At 32.6% G+C, this 24,672-nt stretch overlaps 1 protein-coding gene and 1 long non-coding RNA gene across 2 annotated transcripts in view; one reads left to right on the forward strand and one right to left on the reverse strand.

Moving 5' to 3' along the window:
* LOC126733812 (targeting protein for Xklp2-like) overlaps positions 1-24,672 on the forward strand; it is a 119,216-nt gene that overhangs the window by 13,016 nt on the left and 81,528 nt on the right. The window contains exons 3-5 of the mRNA XM_050437226.1: positions 14,416-14,469; positions 14,569-14,692; positions 14,812-14,950. Coding sequence (XP_050293183.1) covers positions 14,416-14,469; positions 14,569-14,692; positions 14,812-14,950 — 317 coding nt within the window. The remainder of the gene's footprint in view (positions 1-14,415; positions 14,470-14,568; positions 14,693-14,811; positions 14,951-24,672) is intronic.
* Positions 20,761-21,627, reverse strand: LOC126733821 (uncharacterized). Its single transcript, XR_007659877.1, has 3 exons — positions 21,083-21,627; positions 20,986-21,022; positions 20,761-20,932 (listed from the first exon to the last, which is right to left on the reverse strand). It is a non-coding gene; the product is annotated as an uncharacterized LOC126733821 (long non-coding RNA).

Raw genomic sequence — 24,672 nt, forward strand, 5'->3', positions numbered from 1 at the left:
ATATAATGCCGACGAGACAGGACTTTTTTATAAACTGACCCCAGATAAGACTTTAAAATTCAAGGGTGAAACTTGTACCGGCGGAAAATTATCAATGGAACGAATTACAGTCTTGGTTGCTACCAATATATGACAGGATCGGATAAACTTAAACTTATTGTGATCGACAAGTCGAGAAATCAACGATGTTTCAAACATATCAAGACATTACCTGTCGTGTACAAATCCAACAAAAAGGCCTGGATGACTTCTGATTTATTTGTCAGTATTCTTCGTGAATATGATGCAAAGTTGGTGAAGACCAAGAAAAAAATGTTACTTCTAGTCCCGCTCATCCGAAAGTTGATAATTTAAAAAACATAAAACTCGAGTTTTTGCCAGCAAACACTACCTCTGTTCTGCAGCCAATCGACCCAGGGATTATTCGATCATTAAAAGTGCATTTTAAAAAGTTTACCTGTCAGATGCAGTATCAATCAATCGCTAAAGCATGGGATCGAGTTTCATCAAAAACAATTGCCAACTGTTTTAGACATGGAGGCTTCGTAGAAAGTGAGGATGTTAGAAATGATAGCTTTGATGAAGAAGATGACATTCCACTGGCTAAATTAATTAATGTTACAGGCCAACCAAATAAACGTGGCCTCTGAGATGCGCAAACGAAGGAGTGAAAAAGCCAGTGTGTGCAACAGAGACGAAGAATAGAAAATTAATACTTTAGGCAGGATGTGCTGTGTTTACACCCTGCATATTTTGTTCATGTTAGTTACATAAATATTTGATATACTACGTGAAATAATACTTATTACTAATTAGTTATTATGAAATAATGGTATATTTATATGTACACCATACGAACAGTTAAATATTTACAATTGTATATTTTTGTACAAATGTTGCATGGCACAAAAAAAAAGTATATCGAAAAAGTTTTAGATAGAATAGTAGTAGTGATCAGACTTATAATGTGATTTTTTTTAAAACCGGGTTAAGTATTTACAATAACATTTGTTTTATATAAATATTTCAGATGGCGTCCAATACTACGCCATCGCAGGTTAAAAAAACCCTGTTATATTAAATATTAATCTGTAGGTGTTTTTTTAAACATCCGTTTACTATATTGGTTTACATATTTTAAAAAAATGTTTTTTTCTTAAAATCACGTTTTTTATTACATTATTATTCTCCAAATTATTACAAAAATATTTAAAACTATACAGGGTGTCATTGAAATGGTGTAAAAAAATTCGGGGGGTGATAGTACTCCTAAAAATTTTAAAAAAAGTTCCTATAACTATAGGGCGGAAAATGCATATTAAGGGAGTTAGGGGCACTGAAAGGGTAAATTTAAAAAACGGTTTTTTGAAATTGTAGGCTTAAAAAACAAGATAAAATTTCGAAAAAAAATCCTCTGCCATAAATTTTGACCCAAAATCAAATGGTGATACTGAAAAATAATTTGGAAAATCGGAAAGGGTAGTTTTTGCAAGGGTAGGGGGTTAATTCGTGAATAACTTTTTTTAGGTTATTTTTTTCGCAACGTGGGTTCATTTTTTAAAAACTACATACTTTTTCCTACAAAAAAGGTACTCTTGTTGCACATCGCCCAGAACGATGGTTTTCGAGAAAATTGAAGGCAAAAAGTTTGCTCTGATGGGTTGCTAACTGGTTAAACAACATAAACCTATGAAAGTTATGGGGTTTCAAAAGTAAACACGTAGTTATTAAATAATTAATTGAAAAATCTAAATTTTATGATTTTTAAAACATCTTATTGCTTTAAAAAACGAAATAAACCAATTACCAAAATTCCTTATTAAAATAATGCATTTCTTAATTCATTCATAGTAAATGTTCAAAGTGACCACCATTCATTTCAATGCAGACATCTGCTCTTCTTCTCCATGATCTGCGTACCCTGTGGAATATCCCTGGGGTTTTACGAATTTGATTGGAACAGTCGATAATGCGTTGACGTAGTTGCTCTTCAGTATTAATCGGCACTGAGTAAACCAAAGTTTTCAAGTGGCCCCAGAAGTAGAAATCTAATGGATTAAGATCTGGTGATCTTGCTGGCCAAGCTTGTGGACCACCACGTCCTATCCAACGCCTCTCAAAAACTTGGTTTAAATGATTCCTCACCGCTAGCGGAAAATGAGCTGGTGCACCATCATGCATAAAATACGTGATCTGCCTCTGTGCTATGGGAACTTCCTCCAAAAGTGCTGGTAGATCATTTATTAGAAAATTAAGGCAACTTTGACCATTTAGCCTAAAATGTTTATTATTATAAATAACAAGCGACTTTTCAAAAGGTGTCAAATTAACCTCGGGGGTAGAAAAAATGGTCCAATAAGTCTATCGCCAAGAATTCCCGCCCAAACATTAACTGAGAATCGAATTTGGTGTCGACTTTCCACAACAGCATGAGGGTTCTCATCGGACCAGTGATGTGTATTATGGTAATTGAAAATTCCATTTCTTGTAAACCCAGCTTCATCCGTGCATAAAATATTTGCCAAAAAAAGGGGTTCTTGTACCTGTTTTCTTAATAACCAACGACAGAAGATGACTCGAGCGTGATAGTCTGCCGGAGCAAGAGCTTGTACCCTTTGGATGTGATACGGATGCAGGAGTTGAGTCTTAAGAGTCATCCACACAGAATGGCGACTCACGTTTTCCCGCGCTGCAATTCTCCTTACAGATATCCCCGGATCTTCCTCTACATGTGCTAAAACCTTCTTCTAAAAACTTCCTCTAACCTGATGTTGAGGAGCGCACAACATCAGGTGTACGTACCATCAAGTTACGGCCACGGTCTTGGTTTCTATGTCCAAATGAACCTGTGTCTCTTAGGCGCTGATGAATTCTCGCAAATATCCGGTGAGAAGGTGCCCTGCGATTTGGATATTTTTGGACATACAAGCGCTTAGCCAAAAGACCGTTTCCGTTTGCTCTTCCATAAATAAAATGCATATCTGCCAGTTCACACACAGGGTATTCCATAATTTGTGAAATTTTACGTTTACGCACACTTCAACAACAATCAACTGACAAAAATATTTATGAACCAGAACATTTCTTTTGCGTATATGCAAAATAAATAAAGTGATAAGACCGCATACCTTCAATAGCTACGTTTACCCCGCGAGTACCAAATATTCAGTACGCGGACTAAAACCTCTACATATTCTCAAACCTATTAAGTCACAATTTGGAATAATTTACGTGTAAACTTGTCAACTCGCGCACGTTGAGTTTGAGAATAGGGGATTGGGTCCGCGTATTGAATATTTGGTACTCGCGGTGTAAACTAGGCTAATGAATCAAATAAGTATGCATTTAATAAGGAATTTTGGTAATTGGTTTATTTCGTTTTTTTAAAGCAATACGATGTTTTAAAAATCATGAAATTTAGATTTTTCAATTAATTATTTAATAACTACTTGTTTACTTTTGAAACCCCATAACTTTCATAAGTTTATGTTGTTTAACCAGTTAGCAGCCCATCAGAGCAAACTTTTTGCCTTCAATTTTCTCGAAAACCATCGTTCTGGGCGATGTGCAACAAGAGTACCTTTTTTGTGGGAAAAAGTATGTAGTTTTTAAAAAATGAACCCACGTTGCGAAGAAAATAACCTAAAAAAAGTTATTCACGAATTAACCCCCTACCCTTGCAAAAACTACCCTTTCCGATTTTCCAAATTATTTTTCAGTATCACCATTTGATTTTGGGTCAAAATTTATGGCAGAGGATTTTTTTTCGAAGTTTTATCTCGTTTTTTAAGCCTACAATTTCAAAAAACCGTTTTTTAAATTTACCCTTTCAGTGCCCCTAACTCCCTTAATATGCATTTTCCACCCTATAGTTATAGGAACTTTTTTTAAAATTTTTGGAGTACTATCACCCCCCGAATTTTTTTACACCATTTCAATGACACCCTGTATACAAGGTGGTTGATGATAAATAAAATGCAAATTCACGAAATAAAATATTATTTATGAACACACAACAAACATTTATAAATTAACATAGGTTCTATCCTCTTCAACAGTTAAGCTTTGTGATCCATCATCTTCGTCAAGTTCCTCTATTCCAGACAATTCGCTATCTTCGTCATCTTCAGTGTCACTTTCTGTATCACTATTCGTTGAATCCAAGTTAATTATCAGCTGCTCGACAACTAGGTCTATGGTTGGTTCTTTTTCTAAATAAACTTCATTGAAGTTAAAATTTATGTTTTTTTTTGTCCTCGTATGTTTTGAGTTCAGCCCAAACCAACTCGATCGGATTTAAATCGGGATGATATGGAGGAAGCCGTAATACCTCGTGACCTTTTGCGTTAAAGAGTTCATCTATTTCATATTTTTTATATTTCGGCTTATGCAGCTTTATTAAATTGTATAGTTGCGGCTTTAACATATTATCATCATAAGGTATTCCCCTTAATCGTAACCAGTCATGCACTTCCGCTTTCTTCGTTAAAGATGTGGGTGTTTTTTCTGCTTGTTTATTGTGATATGGAGCGTTGTCAATTACTACTACAGTTTTTGGTTTTAGATTAGGAATAAGATTTTCCGTTACCCATTTTTTATAATTATCAAAATTCATCTCGTGATGGTAGTCGCCACTTGTGCTGTTTGATTTCCACCTTATGTATGCGTTAGGGATAAATCCGTTCTCTCCACCTGCGTGTACTATGATAAGGCGTGGTCCTTTTCCAATAGGTTTTTTGATCCCCTCTGAACTTTCATCACTCCATCCTTTTAAGTGCGTATGGGAGGCATAAATTTACGTTTCGTCCATGTAAATTATGTCGCGATTTTTCTCCCTATACTTTCGCATCCTTCTCAGAAATTCTATTCTAAGCAATCTTATAGGTTGACGTTCCATTAATATTTTCCGGTTATTACTAAATTTTCTCCAGCGAAAACCAATTTTGTGGATACTTTTACGCAAGTCTCTCTACATCCATGATAGCCAGTGTCTTCTACAAATTTGCTGTGTATTGTTTTTAACGTGGGGACCGTCTTTTCTGTGATGTGATGGTTTATTACGGTTCTTCTAGGAAACTCCTAAATCAGCGTCGTCAAGAAGAGTGTTTGTTTTTCTCTTTTGACGTCTTTTTTTGGGCGTTGAAAACATTGTTGCTTCGTCTTTTTCCATTTGGGTTGCCTCCTGCTTAATTCTGCGAATACTCCTTAGGGAAACGCCCGTTGCCGCTGCAACACGGTCTTGAACCTTCAAAAGAAATTATTATTTAAAAATCTGTCTGCCATATTTTAATTTTCCATTAAAGCCCTTTTAATTTTCTTTTTAAAGATTTATCACACTTGCAGAACATAGAAGTAATATACAGGGTGCAAGCTATAAAAAATAAATTTCGGCTGTAACAGTGTTAAAGTTTCCATATATTTTAAAAATTTGCCACTATCATTCCTTTATGAGATAAATTAGTTTTTTTTATTTTAGGTGACGATAGAATATTTACATGTTTTATATTATTTTATAGAAACATTTTTTTTTAATTACAAAGATAAAAGATCAGATAATAAGAATCAGTTTTTCACACAGTAACAAGGTTTAAAACAGCGTCAGGCAACTTAATACAGCACTTTAAATTTAATGCAAAAAAGAGCAATATCCTATAGAAATTTGTTTATGCAAAAGAGTTAAATAATACAATTTTTGAAATATCAATATAAATTAAAACACAGCTTTATTATTTTTTTTTTTTTATAACTTTATTTATGACCCAAAAACAGTTTACAAACTGGCACCAGGGCCTAAAACTTAACAAAAAAAAAGAAAAAAATACAACAAAATTAGGAACATAATTCTAAATAAATTTAGTACAATATTACTTGATTAATATAGAGATTATGGCTTACAGCCTTACATATTTAATATATTTATTTAGTTTACCTTAAGGTATTGTTTTAGTCTTTTACACATATTTTTGTAGCTTTTTAGATTCACAATAGTTTCTGGAATTTTAGTGAAGACACTTATTGCACTATGCAATGGAGAGTCCTGACATTTTTTTGTTCGCACCAATGCATTTCTCAACATGTTTTTATTTCTTAGCTGATACTTTTGACAGTCTTTAATTTGTAATAATTTTCCCTTTAAACTAGTCTTAATATTATTTAACTGTATACATTTTATAAATTGAATTTGTTCATAGGTTCTTAATTGATTAATGTTTAAAATAACAGTATTTTTATAAATTATATCACTTGGTGTGTAATAATCTAAAGAATAAACTAATTTAACTGCTTTATTTTGCACTCGTATTTTATTTAATAAATAATTTGGAACATTTCCCCAACATACTATAAGGTACCTCAAATGTGGTTCAATAAAGCTGTTATAGAGTAATTTTTTTGTTTTAATATTTAACATGTGAGAGCACCTTCTCAAAGCACCAAGCATAGGAGATATTTTGTCACTAATTTTTTGTATATGATTATTCCATGAAAGTTTATTATTTTTATTTAAACCTAAATATTTGTAGTCTGTCACTTCTTTAAGTTTATTGCCGCTTACATGTACACTAATATCACATTTTGTTTTATTTTTATTACTTACAATCATGTAGACAGTTTTGGTAGCATTTATACTAAGCCTATTATAACACAGCCACTTATAGTATATATCTAAAGAGTCATTTATTTCCTTTTCAAGGGTTTTAATGTCTTTGGCTGAGAACACTAGAACTGTGTCATCAGCAAACATAAAATACTTAGCCATAAGACCAGCATATTTTAGGCTATGCACATACAATAGGTAAAGCAACGGTCCAAGCACTGACCCCTGCGCTACCCCCACATTTAAAGTCTCTGCCTCACTGTTTTGGTCGTTTACTGTTGTGTAGTGTCTCCTACCTACTGAATATGTCCTTAGTAAGCTTCCACATATGCCTCGAAATCCCATTTTACTAGTTTTACTTAGCAGCAATTTAATATCAACAGTGTCGAAGGCTTTTTGCAGGTCGACAAAGACAGCTACAACATATTTTTGTTGATCAATTTCATTTGACACATACTCTAATAGGTCCGAGACAGCTCCCAAGGTGTTACTCTTTGTTTGAAATCCATATTGTTGGTCATCGAATTGAAAATTCTGTTCTATAAACCTAGTCATACGTTTCTTAATTATTTTTACTATTAGTTTGGAGAATGTACTCAGTAGCGAAATAGGCCTATAGTTGTTTAGATCCTCACATTTTCCATTCTTGTGCACTGGTATTATATTTGCTGTTTTTAAGTCTTCTGGAAAAATTCTTGTCTCTAATATTCCATTAACCATTGTCACTACAATATCTCCTATTACATGGGTTAATTTTTCTTGAAATCTTTTCTTTTCTAAAGTCTTTGGTGGTAACTTTGTCCAGGCCTGGAGAGCTGTTTTGTTTCAATTCAGAAATTGTATTTATTATTTCATTTTTGTCTGTAGGTTCTAAGAAAATGGTATTTATTGTTTCCTCCTCTATAAACGTTGTAGTTTGAGTTTTTTCCATTTTAAGGGCAAGTTTTTTTCCTATAGATGTAAAATGGTGATTAAACTCCTGTACAATTTGTTTTTCGTTTGTAATTTTTTGTCCATCTATCTCAATTTGCTTTATTTTAGTATTGTTGTTTTTCTTTTTCTTATAAAGTTCATTAATCACTCTCCATGTCTTCTTAGAATCTCCACTCACTGCCTTAAATCTCATCTCAGCATACTTCTGTTGCAAATTCTTTCGCATATTATTTACTGTATTTTTCATGCTCTTAAATTCTCTTTTTGTAAACTCATTTGGGATCCTCTTCCAGCGAATATATAGTTCATCCCGTATTTTTAATTTTCTTATAAACTCCGGAGTAATCCAATCATTAGCAGATCTAATCTTTAGTGTATATTTCTTAGAACATTGGTTTTTAGAGTTAACAATAATCTCAGCCAATTCTTGGAAGGATTGTACACCATTATTTTTTCCATGTAGTTTTTCTTGCACCATTTGAATCCACCTTTCTTCATCTAATTTATATTTAATAATTCTTTCTTTCTTGTATTTTTCCACCTTTCTATTAAGAGTTATTTTTATTATTTTATGATCAGAAACCATATGATCATCTAGTTTTATTTTGCACTGTTCTTATTTGCTATGATATGATCTAGTATTGTTTTACTTGTTTGTGTTGTTCGAGTAGCATTGTCTAGTTATTTTTTATTTCAAAGGCGTTGATTGATATTACATTTTTATATTCATATACTATGTGAGAATCTATTAATAAGTTTATGTTTATGTCACCTATAATTAAGCAAGGATTTTTTTCACTTTCCATGATCTTGTCCAGTTCACTAATAAATTTTTGTGCATTGCTGCTCGGTGGTCTGTATATACTCCATATAGTACATTTAGAAATGTCAAATTGTTAATGTGTACCAAAAAATAATAAAAGCTTATCATTATTTGAAATCAAAAGTAAATTTATGAAAAAAAATTAAAAACATACCTTTTGTAGAGGAATACTAACTTCACCAGCAACTGCTTCTGCTTGCATGAACTTCAATACATTACTAATTATCTCACGACTTTGACCGTTCAACACTTTTTTCGTAACTTTACTTGTAAAAGGCATTTTAAAAATAAAAAAATGAACGAAAGGTCACTATTTTAAATTTTTCACAACTAACTTTAATACGCCGATGTAAACTCTCTAAACACTCCGAACGCACAAGTAAAAATGAGCTCTCCAGCTGGACTGGGAGTCTTGCTACCGCGCACCCGATTCTCAGAGGCCACGACTATTTGGTTGACCTGTAATTTTGAATAGGAAGATGAGGTTCCGCTGGCTGTATTAAAAAAGTCTGCTGCATTGTCAGATGATCAATGGACCAAGTTCTTACATGCAGAAAATAGTTTGGAAGTATGCAACAATCTAAGTGAAGAAGAAATTGTAGACGACATCTTATCCTTCTCTCAGGACAAAGAGGAAGGCGAAGATGAGGGTTCAGAAGGGGAAGAATTTCAACCTCCATCTGCAGCAGAAACTCTTCAAGCCACTAATACTATTAAAAAGTTTGTTTTGTATAACTATTCATCGGACAAAATATTGGTAAATCATGTTAATAATTTAAAGAAAAAAATTGACTGCATCTATTATGATACTCGAACAAAGAAACAGTAAAATCACAGATTATTTCAAGTCTTAAAACTGGAGAAGGTGTAGGTACTACATACATACATAATATGTATCTGTTAAATGTTGTGAATTTGTAAATTAGTGGTTAATAAATTGTTTTAAACAAATTGGATAGCGAATTTTTATTTCTTCTGGCTATCGTAAAGTCTATCTTTTATTAATTTGCTAGAAAAAAAAACAGGTCGTATATAACGAAGGTCGGATATAGCGACGTAATTTTCGTGGTCCCTTCACCGTCGCTATAAGCGACTTTCACTGTATTTACATTTAACCAACAAGAAAGCAAGTATGTACGTCTATTTACAAATTAAGTTAAAATGGAGGATAAAGTGTTATAAACTGTGAAAACTCTTATTAATGTATCAAGTGTTCAAACTGATCCCCATTTACTTCTTGGCAAAAAGCAAGACAGTTTACAAACTCATGTACAACACTATCAATTATTTCGGGTGATATACGTCTAATTTCATATCTAATTCTATTTTTCAAAACTTCTACGTTGTTTGGCTTCTCAATATAAACTTTACTTTTCAGTTACTTCCGTAGAAAATAGTCGCAGAGATTTAGGTGTGGTGAACTGGCCGGCCACTCTGTTGGCCCTCTTTGTCCTATCCATCTTCCTGGGAACACTGTCTGGTCTTGTTCGTCTGGGTCGAGCCAAAGCAGGGATAAGATCTTCTTGAAGAAAATTCAAATAGGGTTGTCCTGTTAAGTTTTCTTCGAAAAAGTATGGCCCAAACATTACGGTACTGTGTATGAGCCTCAGTTGCCCAGTGTGGATTTAACACTGACCAGTGCCGACAATTTTGTCGATTTACGACACCGTTTAAACAAAAAGTTGCTTCATCCGAAAACAAAACTCGTAACACAAACGGTTATTATTGCAAATGTTCATCATTTTCTCGCAAAATTGGTTTCTTCGATCAGGATCGTTCATTTAATTCGTGTATTAGTCTAATTTTATAAGGGTGGTATTCATTTGCTTTTAAGATGCGTCTAACTGACATTCCGGCTATATTATTATCAAGTGAAATTTGTGAAGTTGCATTGTTTGGATTTTCTTCGACGGAGAGCAGAACGTGTAATTTTGTTTCTTCAGACATTTTATGGACGACCTGAACTTGGCAAATCCCTAACATGACCTGAAACTCTATTCTACTAACTGTTAACTGAGAAATAGGATGGTTTTGGTATTTGGCATTAAACAGTTCACTTACTTCTTTTTGCGTGCGCACTCGATCCCCGTACGCATTAAAACATTCTGCCACCCAATCTAGCCATAGCCCCAAATTTTAGCCAATCAAAATCGATGTGGCAACTTTGAGTGGCATAATGTTATTGTATGCGCTACATCAGGGGTCAGAATGTCGAGATTGTGGAGGCTTGAGGATGCACTTGTCCGCTAGAAGTGCTTGGTTGCGTTGCGTGTTGTGATGATTTCCCGCTCATTGTTTTTTGTTTTGGTAACATTTATGCAAATACATTTTTATTTAAGATTGATATTTATTCATGATGGATACGAAAAAACTACCTTTAATGTTTGAGTATTCAAATGTAAGCGAAAATACTTTTCGTGCAAACTTGCTATACGAGAAGTACAAGAGTTTATTTTAAAAATAAACTCTTAAAACACTAAAACTAAATCTTGCTTTCTGATTGAGAACTGGCTTATACCTACATCCTACATATCGAGGGTCTAACGTCATAGGGGCGTATGCGCCAAAAAGTAAATTTTACAGGAGAAATAAAACACATTTAATCCATTTATCATAAAAGTTTGAAATATGCCTTTTAGGGGTATATAATACCCCTAAAGGGTACATTTTTATCTTTTTTTGAATATTTAAACATTTCCGATAAATTAATTAAACGTTTTTCATCTCTCCTGTAAAATTTACTTTTTGGCGGATACGCCCCTCTGACTGAGTTAGACCATTGATATTATTTAGTTTTATTACAACTTACGAGTAGGTATAATAATAAAATTAATACAAAATCTAATTTCTTCAAAAAAAAAGGTTTTTCTAAAAATAAGTACCTATTTAGTTTTCAAAAACTGCATAGTGTTTTTTTTTAGAAAATTGTTGAGAAGCAAGAAGAGTTTCAATCAAAGGGGATAATTATAAATTATTCAGAAAACCCATTTGCTCTCATAGTAGTAACTAAAATTGTGCAAAGAGCACATAATTTGCCATTCGCCAAAGATATAGTATTTGTTGACAGTACATCATCATGCGATTCACTAAATCATTGCTTAACGTTTTTACTGACACCTTGTCAAATTGGTGCAGTTCCTTTGGCAATAATTATAACCTCAGGACAGTCAGCAAGTGATTATCAAGCAGGATTTGAACTGCTAAAGAACTCGGTGCCAAATTCATTTTGCGGGCTTCAGAAGGTTTTCAGAAAATTTTTATGACTGATGACTCAAATTCTGAAAGATGGGCCTTAAAATCTGTGTGGCCCAATTCCAAAACTTTGCTTTGTCGGTTCCATATGTTACAAGCGGTATGGCGCTGGCTGTGGGAGAAAAAACATGGTATTCCAGCAAATCATTGAAAAGAGTTTTATCAAAACTTTCATAATATTTTAGTAGCGTCTACAGAAGATAGAGCTAACGAGGAATTTAACTTGGCAATTTTAAATTCTGCTTCATTGCCAGAATGGCAAAAATATTTAACGGATAACTGGAACAGGCGGACAGATTGGTGTTTAGCCTATAGAGACGCAACAACCCACGGACATCAAACTAATAATTACAGCGAGATAAGTGTTAGGTTATTTAAAGATATCGTGCTTTCAAGAAATAAGGATCCCTAGTGGATTTCTGTTGCACAGCAATGGAAGACTACTATCTGCGAAGACTAAGAAATTATATTTATCAGAGAGATGCGACATGTAGGTTGCTTTTAAAAAGGTATGCTGGGAAAATGAAATACTTGCAGAAACAGGCCATTTTCCAGTTATCTCATACCCTATATTCTGTCCCGAGTGAAAATTCGGATAAAAAGTATGACGTTGATATTTCAAACGGAGTTTGCAGCTGTGAAGATGGACGGCTAGGCTCTTTTTGTAAACACCAGGCTGGAGTTCTGCATTATTTTCAAAAAGCATCTTTAAGTACTCCAAGTTTTAGTGTCGAATCAAGGTTTTTAATGGCTCACCCAGCTTTTGGAGAGAATGTCCAATCAAAGGATTTTTATATGCCATTTACATCTACAAGTCAAAACATGACTGAACGAGTGGGTGAAACTGACGAAAATTTGGATACTGATGTAAACTTAAACAATGGTTTAATATCGGATAATAATATTAATAATCACCAAACATTAACTGACCTTCAGCAAGAGGAGAATATTAGTGAGGATCAGTTTACCACACTTATTATTTGAATGAAGCAAAATCATGTAAAATTTGGTACCACTGCCCAAAGTTCAACCAAATTTATGTCACGACTGAGCTCAATTAAAACAAAAAATGCTTGGGAAACTTTTTTAAATATAGCTGGAAGCTGCAGCCAACTTAAAGTTAAAAGGAGATCAGCTATTAATGTGCAACCTACTGCTATTGCTCGACGAAAACCAGGAGTAGTAGGGGGATGCAAAAGAGCTCCTATAGGCCCCCCAGCCCAATGCGAATCTTTAAGAAAAAGGGCCAAACGGCCACATAATTTGGCAAAAAACGTTCGGGAAAATCGTCCCAATGCCTGAAAACATGGCGATGCACATTAAACTTAGGTAAATTAATGTATATAAAATACAGCTATGTATAATATAAAGGATTAGTTTATATTTTTTTAATATACATTTACATAATAATTATATGTATTTATATCCATTTTTAAACCCTAAAAATATGTTGTTTGTTTATAAATTTAATTTCTATAAATTTGATATTTTCATATTTTATTGACAAGTAATAATCCTACAAGTAATACTATCTGCCTAAATAAATTACCTACCATAAAAAAGTAAGTATGTACTTACATATGTATGTATCTAAATATAGGTAAATCCTGCGTGTCTTTGAAAGTGTTTGAACTTAAATTTTAAATTAATACCCCTTTTTTATAAACCCTTTAAATTTATTAAAAATTGCGCTTATGCGTGATATACATATAAAGTATGATATACCCATCATTCCGATACAATATCTAAATATCATTATCTCGTTAGCAAAACCAAGTTTTAAAGATTGCAAAATATACCTAATATTTCAAAAATATACAAATATTTAAAACTAACTATTAAATCAATATATTCATCAAAAGACTCTCTAAGAGGAACTCATTTATAACGTTACATAGTTTTTATCACACGATATATTATTTAGTATGTGGCTTTTTCAAATATTACGTACTGATCCTTGCTTAAAAATGTAATGTCTAATTTAATTTATATTCTCTAGTCTATTTCTATAGATATAAATAGCAATTTAATTAAAATAAAATCTATCTTTCTGAATACAAAAATCAATATAAGTATTTTAACATCAAACATATTGTTTGTTAATTATAATAGATATCCTCTGCGTCGAAAACATTCTGCCACCCAATCTAGCGCATACAATAACATTGTGCACTCAAAGTAGCCACATCAATTTTGATTGGTCAAAATTTGGGGCTATGGCTGGATTGGGTGGCAGAATGTTTTAATGCTCCCCGTACCCTAGCATCATCAAAATTTCAATTCGTTGGGTTTCCGTTAAATTAGCCATAATTTATTCTGATAAAAACTATTCATTTTCAAACTGACAGTGACATTCGAAAATGAAGATTCTGTACAAGTGCAATCATGGAAATAATTAGCAGTGTTTCTAACATTATTTTTATCCTCGATTTTACCTTAATTTGTAAATAGACGTACTTATTTGTTTTCTTGTTATTTAAATGTAAATATTTCGGAAACAGTTGAGTTTTGAGATAAGGTGTGTGATACGAAACTTGCTTGGAATTTCGCCTATATTTGATAAATATAATAAAAAATATAGCATTCCATTTAAAACGTCATTTTTTTTTGTTCCACCCTGTATACAAAAATTTATGTGAAATATTGCGCAACTTAAAATAAAAATCGACGGGTCCGAGCGTTTTCTCAAAAAATCATGTCTCTAATTTTTATCGAATTTATGCCGAACTTTAGGCGGTCACTGTAACTTAATTATCTTTTCAACAAAATTGTTTATTATACTGCTGCCATAAAAAGAATTTGGTTTTTCTAGATTGCTCAGCAGCTCAATTAAGGATTAATAAGTCAGGGAATGAAGACAACTCAGGTAATTACTTATTTATTATAATTTAAAATGCGAATAATATTTATTATTCATAATTAAATTATTGAGCATGCGATTTTAAATATAAACTCCAATTTAAAGGACCAAACAGGATGAGAAGGTCAATTAGCGTTGGAAATCTGGTAATGTTTGACGAAGAGACAAAGAAAGACACTTACCATAAGCCAGATCTACAGAATATTCAAGAGAAAACTGAAGATAAATGGTAATTATTGAAATACATTTGTAACGTTAAACATAGAATAAATTTCTATAAAGAATTAAGGCTTTTAATTTTTGCCTCTCTTACTAATAATATTTAATTTTGTATATGGTTTTTTTTAGCTCAAAAACACAATCTATGTGCATTAATTCGGACGATGAATCAAATAAACTACATAAAGGAAAATTATTTGACTCCAAATCAGCAAATGAGCAATTAAAGAAAATGAGCGCGGGTCCTATTAAAAGAGGTGCTAGCCATGTAAGTAGAATAAAGTATAAGACAGCATTGCCATGATTAAAAAGCCCTTAGTCATCTTTACCTAGTTATATGCAATTCATCTTTACAAAACAAAATAATAAACAACCTAAAGATGAACCCTAGCAAACTAAAGAAAACATTTTTGTCGTTTCTACCTGAGTCCTAATAAATGAGTTTTTGAATAGTAACATTTTAGATAGAAGATACGATTTTATCGAAAAATTGATTAAGTTCAAAGTTAGATTAGTTGGTGTGTGACTTTAGCTAAAAACGCATCTTTTTTTTCAGTCAAGGTATTTTTTTATTTATTCTTTTACTTATATAATAATAATTTTGTTTATTCAATTACTTAGTTAATATTAACTTTTGGCAAATGTTCCGCACTTCAGTAGAATAAAGAATGTTAAAATTATCAACATTTAATAATTATTGTACATAATTAGTTTTTAATTGAAATTTCATCATTTTTTTTTTGTTGATTTTTGAAAATTTAGCAGCAGTTTCGGCAATAAAATCAAAATTTTGTTCTAGTATTCATTGTAGATAAGAATGAAATGTTATAATTAAAAACAATATGTGTGTTGATAATAATACATTCAAAAATTTTTCAAGCAATGTAATACTTTGTAAACTAAAGTAATAAGTAAACTCGAAAATAATTAAAATGGAAAAAAATAACTATTTGAATAAAGTAAAATCTGTATTGTTGGGACGAATTTATAATGGGCTACTTAATATCTGATTATATTCCTATATCAATTTTTTGTCGCCAACACTCCATACATGGAGGTACAGCTATTTTAATTAAACAAACAATTGAAGCTTTCTTCTGTAAAATTAATAAGTATGATAGCTTTCTGTTGGAGAAGGTTTTTGAATTCTCCCTTTGTTTTTGTAAGCGATTTAATTTATATGTTCTTTGTGTTTATAGACCACCCACAGGAGGTATTGGTATGTTCCTGGACAAACTTGATTCTCTATTATCCTAATTGTCACTAGACTCCATAGTTATATTGGCTGGTGACTTTACTATTAACTTCACTGATGTAAGCTTGCTATCATATAATACATCCCTTTTAAGTATATTGGAATCTTATGACTTAAAGATGCATGTTCTTGCACCCACACATATAACATCCTCATCTGCAACTACTATTGATTATTTGTGTACAAATTTAAATGATGTGTCATGTAGAGTACTCTCATATGGTATTTCTGACCATGAAGCCATTCACGCTAGGATTCCATGCAACACTGTATTTCCTTGCACCCACACATATAACATCCTCATCTGCAACTACTATTGATTATTTGTGTACAAATTTAAATGATGTGTCATGTAGAGTACTCTCATATGGTATTTCTGACCATGAAGCCATTCACGCTAGGATTCCATGCAACACTGTACTTCCTCATTATACAGGGTGTCATTGAAATGGTGTAAAAAAATTCGGGGGGTGATAGTACTCCTAAAAATTTTAAAAAAAGTTCCTATAACTATAGGGCGGAAAATGCATATTAAGGGAGTTAGGGGCACTGAAAGGGTAAATTTAAAAAACGTTTTTTTGAAATTGTAGGCTTAAAAAACGAGATAAAATTTCGAAAAAAAATCCTCTGCCATAAATTTTGACCCAAAATCAAATGGTGATACTGAAAATAATTTGGAAAATCGGAAAGGGTAGTTTTTGCAAGGGTAGGGGGTTAATTCGTGAATAACTTTTTTTAGGTTATTTTTTTCGCAACGTGGGTTCATTTTTTAAAAACTACATACTTTTTCCTACAAAAAAGGTACTCTTGTTGCACATCGCCCAGAACGATGGCTTTCGAGAAAATTGAAGGCAAAAAGTTTGCTCTGATGGGTTGCTAACTGGTTAAACAACATAAACCTATGAAAGTTATGGGGTTTCAAAAGTAAACACGTAGTTATTAAATAATTAATTGAAAAATCTAAATTTTATGATTTTTAAAACATCTTATTGCTTTAAAAAACGAAATAAACCAATTACCAAAATTCCTTATTAAAATAATGCATTTCTTAATTCATTCATAGTAAATATTCAAAGTGACCACCATTTATTTCAATGCAGACATCTGCTCTTCTTCTCCATGATCTGCGTACCCTGTGGAATATCCCTGGGGTTGTACGAATTTGATTGGAACAGTCGATAATGCGTTGACGTAGTTGCTCTTCAGTATTAATCGGCACTGAGTAAACCAAAGTTTTCAAGTGGTCCCAGAAGTAGAAATCTAATGGATTAAGATCTGGTGATCTTGCTGGCCAAGCTTGTGGACCACCACGTCCTATCCAACGCCTCTCAAAAACTTGGTTTAAATGATTCCTCACCGCTAGCGGAAAATGAGCTGGTGCACCATCATGCATAAAATACGTGATCTGCCTCTGTGCTATGGGAACTTCCTCCCAAAGTGCTGGTAGATCATGTATTAGAAAACTACAAAATTACGTGTAAACTTGTCAACTCGCGCACGTTGAGTTTGAGAATAGGGGATTGGGTCCGCGTATTGAATATTTGGTACTCGCGGTGTAAACTAGGCTAATGAATCAAATAAGTATGCATTTAATAAGGAATTTTGGTAATTGGTTTATTTCGTTTTTTTAAAGCAATACGATGTTTTAAAAATCACGAAATTTAGATTTTTCAATTAATTATTTAATAACTACTTGTTTACTTTTGAAACCCCATAACTTTCATAAGTTTATGTTGTTTAACCAGTTAGCAGCCCATCAGAGCAAACTTTTTGCCTTCAATTTTCTCGAAAACCATCGTTCTGGGCGATGTGCAACAAGAGTACCTTTTTTGTAGGAAAAAGTATGTAGTTTTTAAAAAATGAACCCACGTTACGAAGAAAATAACCTAAAAAAAGTTATTCACGAATTAACCCCCTACCCTTGCAAAAACTACCCTTTCCGATTTTCCAAATTATTTTTCAGTATCACCATTTGATTTCGGGTCAAAATTTATGGCAGAGGATTTTTTTTTGAAATTTTATCTCGTTTTTTAAGCCTACAATTTCAAAAAACCGTTTTTTAAATTTACCCTTTCAGTGCCCCTAACTCCCTTAATATGCATTTTCCACCCTATAGTTATAGGAACTTTTTTTAAAATTTTTAGGAGTACTATCACCCCCCGAAGTTTTTTACACCATTTCAATGACACCCTGTATAGGAAGAATTTTCAGCAGAGCAAATTTCAATGCTTTTTCTTCTACTACAGCTTTGGTTAATTGGAATGCAGTTGAAATGGCGCCTGACCCGTTTACTTTGTTATTTCATGTGCTATGTGACAAGATCAATCAGTGTTTTCCTAAAAAGAGGCTTAAAATGAAAAATAGAAAATCATGGGTCACAGCAGGCCTCAGAACTTCAGCTAAAAACCTCCGTTTTTTGGCTAAGTTGTGCAAGTATACAACTAATGCAAACATTATTCTTTATCATCAGAAATATTCATCATGAGTCACATCAATCAGGTGACTGGTAGGGCAATGAAAATGCTGGGTTTTATCCAACGGTCTACAACTGATTTGTCTTTGTTTACTTTTACATTACTTTATTGCTCTCTAGTTAGGCCCATCTCGGAGTATGGCTCAATTGTGTGGTCCCCATCATATAACTGCTACATTGAGCAGATTGAAAAAACTCAAAATAAATTTTTAAGGGTGGCTGCTTTTAGATGTGGTTACAGGAGACCGGAGTATTACTATTAGTGGGTCAGGGATAACCTGAACTTCCCCACATTAGAGTCACGAAGAACATTACTCGACTTATGTTTTATGCATAAGGTTTTACATGCTACTATAAATTGTCCCGAGTTATTGTCTCTTTTTAAACTTAGGGTGCCTTCCAGATTGAATAGACAATCAGAAATATTTTCAGTCCCATTCCACCGTACTAATTATGGTATTAATGAGCCAATTACACGAATGGCTCGAAGTGCTAATGGTCTGTCAGGACAGATAAGCTTTTTTGACTCTAGGATTACATCTTTTAAGGGGCAGTTAAAGAATATTATTTCATAGGGGCTTTAATTAATTAACTCATCCCCTTTCCTTGATTTATAGATGGTTTCGTATCTAAATATATATGTTTATATGGGTATGCTATGTAACACTTTTGTAAATGGATTCCGTAAATAAATAAATATCGTAGTCTATACAGAAAGACGATAAAAGCAGCAAAGGTTAAATATTATAGTGGCCGCTTGAATGTGTCCTCAAATAGGCAGAGAGAATGTTGGTCAATTATAAATGACTTCAGGCATTCTCACAAGAAAGTTTCAGAACCAGAAGTAAGACCAAATAGTTTAAATGATTATTACTGTAATATTCCTCATTTATTGCTCAAGGATGTGAATACTAATATTGATCCTTTGCATTATATTCAACAAGTGTCAGTTCAAAATTCTTTTTTCTTTTATCCTGTTAGCCTTACTGACGTTAAAGATGCAATTAAAAGCTTAAACAACCATAAATCAGCTGGAGCTGATGGGATATCATCAAAATTACTACTCATTTTGCCTGACTCAGCATTGAATGCATAAGCTTCTGCCATAAACAATTCCTTTCATAATGGCATCTTTCTAGCATGTTTGAAAGAGGCAGTGGTTATCCATCTTTATAAGGTGTGGAGATTTGAGTGAGCCTTGTAATTTCCGTCCAATTTCTATATTATCTACCCTCCCCAAGAGTTGAAAAACTTTTTTGCATCATAATTGCATTTTATCTGCAAATCAGTTTGGATTTCAAACGGGAAAAGGGACTCATGACGCTATTTTCGGCTTTTTGGAGAGGGTCTATGTGTCCTTAAATTCTGGAGAGTCCGCGGCTGCAGTGTTTTGCGATTTATCCAAGGCATTTGATTATGTAGATCATGGAATACTGCTGTCTAAGCTCAATAATTATGGCTTTAGAGGTGTGGCATTGCAATGGCTGGAATCCTATCTGTCTAATCGTACCCAAAAAGTTACAGTATCTGAATGTTTATCCGATTCCAGATCCCTTAAAACTGGAATACCTCAGGGTTCAGTGTTAGGACCGCTATTATTTTTGCTCTATGTAAATGATTTGGGCTCATTAAAACTGCAGAGCAAAGTGGTTCAGTTTGCTGATGATACCACCATTTTATGGAATCATAGAGATTCTGATAATGTTAGAGCCCAGGTTTTTAAGGATCTTAAGATTTTATCGGAGTGATGTGTTGCAAACAGGCTTGTATTTAATGTGGGCAAAATCTTTATTATGGGATTTAAGTGTGACGTTCAGGGCCTTATGTTTAGTGAAAACTCCCCCTTGCAAAACAAAGAAAGCTGTATACTGGAGCGAAATAGGCCATGAGTTGTTTCAAAAATATTTTTTGTTATACAACCAGATAAAATGTCTATATTATTATAAAGTATATTAGTGAGCATCCAAAATGACAATTTACGATATTTTATCGTGGTCGAGAGATTTTTTATTTAGAAAAATAACATAAATTTGGGTAAATTCGAAAAATGCATATTTTCAGCTTACACGCATAATATCTCTAAAATGGGCAAAGCTAGGAGAAAAATTTTTTCACCAAAATAAAGCTCATTTATTACACTTTCTAACAGATGTATAGAATGTCAAACCGTATTTTGCTTTATATGTTTTAAATGACGTTGAATGGCTTACGTCACAAAAAAATACTGTAAAATTTTACTAAGTGACAAACTTTTTTATTTCTAACTTTTTTCACATACATGCTGAGAAGCAAATTAAGAAAAAAGATCCAAAAAGTTTTTAAAGCAAAAATTTTTTATTTCTGACAAATAGTTTTTTTGTTATGAATTTTACAAAGCCGCGTAATTAAAAAGCTTAAAAATATTTGCTGAGGTTATAGACGCAACCGTGCTGGTTTTGGATCGACGCGACGGCGCGGCGCCTGCCTGTCGGTGGAACTGCGAAGAGTCTTTTTTTCCGTGCTTAGTTGATACAATGTTACACCTAAAATATATATTTCTGATATAAGATGATTTTTTAATGCTATTTTAGCAGACCAATTTATTTAGAAGAGAGAAGTCCATTTTTTTAAAACTAAAAGTACAAAAATAAAAGCATTACATTTTTTTAATTCTCGTAACAAATAAGGTATACCTTGTTTTTAGAATTCAGCCTCTTCTTCGTCGTTTTCAGATAACTGCGTTTCATCTATTACCTCTTTTTGATTGTTGCACTGCTTACAACCGCAGCAGCAGTCGTTGTAGCCATACGCAAGCGTAATTCATTAAATGTTGTTCTATTTTTATCTTTATTTTTATATATCAACAACACATATTTTGTAGCCAGCTGCAATGCGTTATCCTCTGGAAGAAGGGGTAATATTGCCAAATCTTTGAGTGTAAGAAGATTCTTCTTTAAGATGTCAGATGCGGTCCTTTTCCGAACTTTATAAAATGCACTAGTTGTGTCACATCCAGTTAAGCAGTGCATGGACAAAAAACAGGAACAAATTTCTTGTCCTAGAATTTCAACAACCATATTTATTGAAACATATCGTCGTTTCGCACCGTGTCCCAATTCGATCAATAATTCAACTGATTTTAATGCAGTCAAAGAGCAACAAAAATAAATCAATAAAATGAACACATCTGTATTTATAGATTTTATCAGAATTCGTTGACTATATTGCGATTCGTACACTGTATGTAAAATCATCCGTGTATCAGCTTCTTCTTGATTGCTATATAACTCCTTCAAATATTGCTCAGGAATGTTTTTGATCAACAAAATGACTTTTTCATGGTCTTCAAATCCTCCAGCAATTATTAAAGCCTCACCGTTTAAAAGATTTGTGGAGCTATTTAAAGTCAGATATTCGGTAAGGAATATTAACAACGATCTTTTATTGCGGACTAATTTTAACAGATCTCGAACTTTTCTTGTTCCAATTATATTAAATTGTGCTACATCAGATTCTCCACGTCTAATTCTTTTAGCTGATTTAATGGAAGAAATTTTGTAAGTATCAAAAACTATGGTGATGCGTGATGCCTACATTCATTCAGTACATTCTCGAGCAAAGTCCACAATTTTCTTCAAAAAAACTTTTCCAAAGTCGTTAAACGTTTCGAACTATTTTTCATTCATTCCCTGAATTGTAGCCATTGCATCTATTATTAAAGACTATACTACAGGAACTTTTTCCGATGTATTAGATAAAACTACAATTTTTTAGCAAGATCCGATTTATTTATTTTCTGCATCGAACCATCTTCATGGAACATAGCTAATGGTACTAGGGTTAATTCATGTGAGAGTATCTCACCTAAATTAATTTCTTTCAGTTGTGCAGTACCTAATATTCTTCTCAACATTTATTTTTTGCATGTTTTATATGGCTGTCTTTAAATGTTTTTATTTTGTTTCTCTTTTGAGGTTTCCAAAATTCTGAAGATGTACTTGTATTAAAATTTGTAAAGCCTATTTGTAAAGCGCTACCAATAATTGATAACAGACCCTGCACTCTCGGATTTTGCATCACAGATTTGTCCCTGTCACTCACAGGTTTTTCATAAATAATACACTCCATCTGTAAAAATGTCAAAAACAATGTCAAAAAGAAACCAAATCTAAATAACTAAAACACGCGGAATAAATCCAACTACACTGCTATACAGTATTCAGTCAACTGAGCTGGAAGGCCCAAGTACGATACAAACCACAAAACACAAACAATACAAATAATAGAGAAATAAGAGAAATGCATGCTTCGCATTTCCAATAATTATGCCGCTAGCACAGGTTGGGGAGGCACGCTGCGAGAGTTTTTTATAGATAGCGCGGTCTTGTAAAATTCATAGCAAAAAAACCAGAAATTAAAAAAATTTACTTCAAAAACTTTTTGGTTATGTTGTCTTAATTTGTTCGCAGCATGTATGTGAAAAAAGTTGGAAATAAAAAAGTTAGTCGCTTAGTGAAATTTTAGAGTATTTTTTTGTGACGTCAGCCATTTAACGCCATTTAAAAATATAAAGCAAAATACGGTGTGATAATCTATACATCTGTTAGAAAGTGTAATACATAAGCTTTAGTTTGGTGAAAAAATTAATATCCTAGCTTTGTCCGTTTTTGAGATATTATGTGTAAAAGCTAAAAATATGCATTTTTCGAATTTACCCAATTTATGCTATTTTTCTAAATAAAAAATCTCTCGACCACTAAAAAATATCGTAAATCGTCATTTCGGATGCTCACTAATATACTTTATAATAACATAGGCATTTTATCTGGTTGTACTCCGATTTTTTTATCTCGCGAAATAAGCGACTTTTTGTCTCTGTTTCGCTGCACTAGTAAGTTCCTTGGTATTACCATTGATGGTCGCCTTCGCTTCGAAGATCATATCCTAAATCTTGCATCAAAATTATCCTCTGGATGCTTTGCAGTAAGAATGGCGGGGCATAAGCTGGGAGGGGTAGTTGCACGTTCAGTGTACTTTTCTCTTATTGAGTCCCATCTTCGTTATGGCTTGCCTTTTTGGGGTTTAAGCAGCAAGGGATTATTAAACATAATTTTTGTGATTCAAAAAAAGGCAGTTAGATACCTATGTTCCGCTGGGTTAAGAGATTCTTGTAAACCTCTCTTTATATCTCAAAAAATCCTAACTCTTTTTTCTCTTTTTATCTTAGAAACAGCTACTCTTATTCATAAATGTCCTAAACCTCCCTCTAACACTGGTCATATGACTCGCCAGGTTAACGATTTTCCCTTACCAATCCCTACATCCTCCCTCACCAAGAACTCACTTATATACCTTAGCAAAAAAATGTACAACCATGTTCCTCTATGTATCAGACAAATTTTAGAAGTTAAGAAATTCAAAAAGGAATTAAAATCACTTTTATTATCCAGGGCATATTATAGCCTTGACGATTTTTTTAATGATACCTTTTGACCTGTGCTCTGACATCATTTTAGTGTTTTAGTTTGTTTCCTATTAAATATTTTAATTTATTTCCTCTAAATTCTGTTTTATTGACAGCTTTACTTATTTTTAAATCAAATTTATCAAAAAGATGCTTTTTTTTCAATCTGTTTTGTTATAATTATTTTGATAATGTGTGTAAATTTTATGGTAAAATGTTTTAGATGTTATGTTTGTTTGAAATTTAAAGTGTATTTGATTTTTTTAGTTTTTAGGATACTTGTACACAAGATTTTGTTTTGTCTTACGTAATATAGCACATTTTCTTTCTTCCTATTTTTTTGGGTATTACGTCACTTATAGCAAAAATCAACTTAGAAAATACTATCTCACACGCTCAAAAAATTGAAAAGAAAAAGAAAATAGACTTATTTACGTATTTAAAAGAAATATGAACTCAAATCTTTAATGATTCGATATACTTAATTTAAATTAAGTTCAATAAGTTTTAAATACAATAATTTACTTGAGGTATAATTTTATTTATCTGAGGTTTAATCTATTAATCTCTGAGCTCGTTTCTTCTTTTCAATATCCTACCTAACTTTGTTTATTTATTTATTTATTTATTGTTCAACAGTACAAAACCATTTACAGAACAAAGCTAGCACACCAAGCAACAGATATAAAATATGAAAAAACAAAAGTGAAAAATACAATATGTGCTTAAGCTATAAGACCTACACATCTAACTTAAATAAGAGGGGAGAAAATTTCCCTAGTGAAAATAACTACTTGTCTAAGAGAACAGTTATGTATA

This window comes from Anthonomus grandis, chromosome 3 (assembly GCF_022605725.1).
Source record: "Anthonomus grandis grandis chromosome 3, icAntGran1.3, whole genome shotgun sequence".
Classification (NCBI taxonomy): Eukaryota; Metazoa; Arthropoda; class Insecta; order Coleoptera; family Curculionidae; genus Anthonomus; species Anthonomus grandis.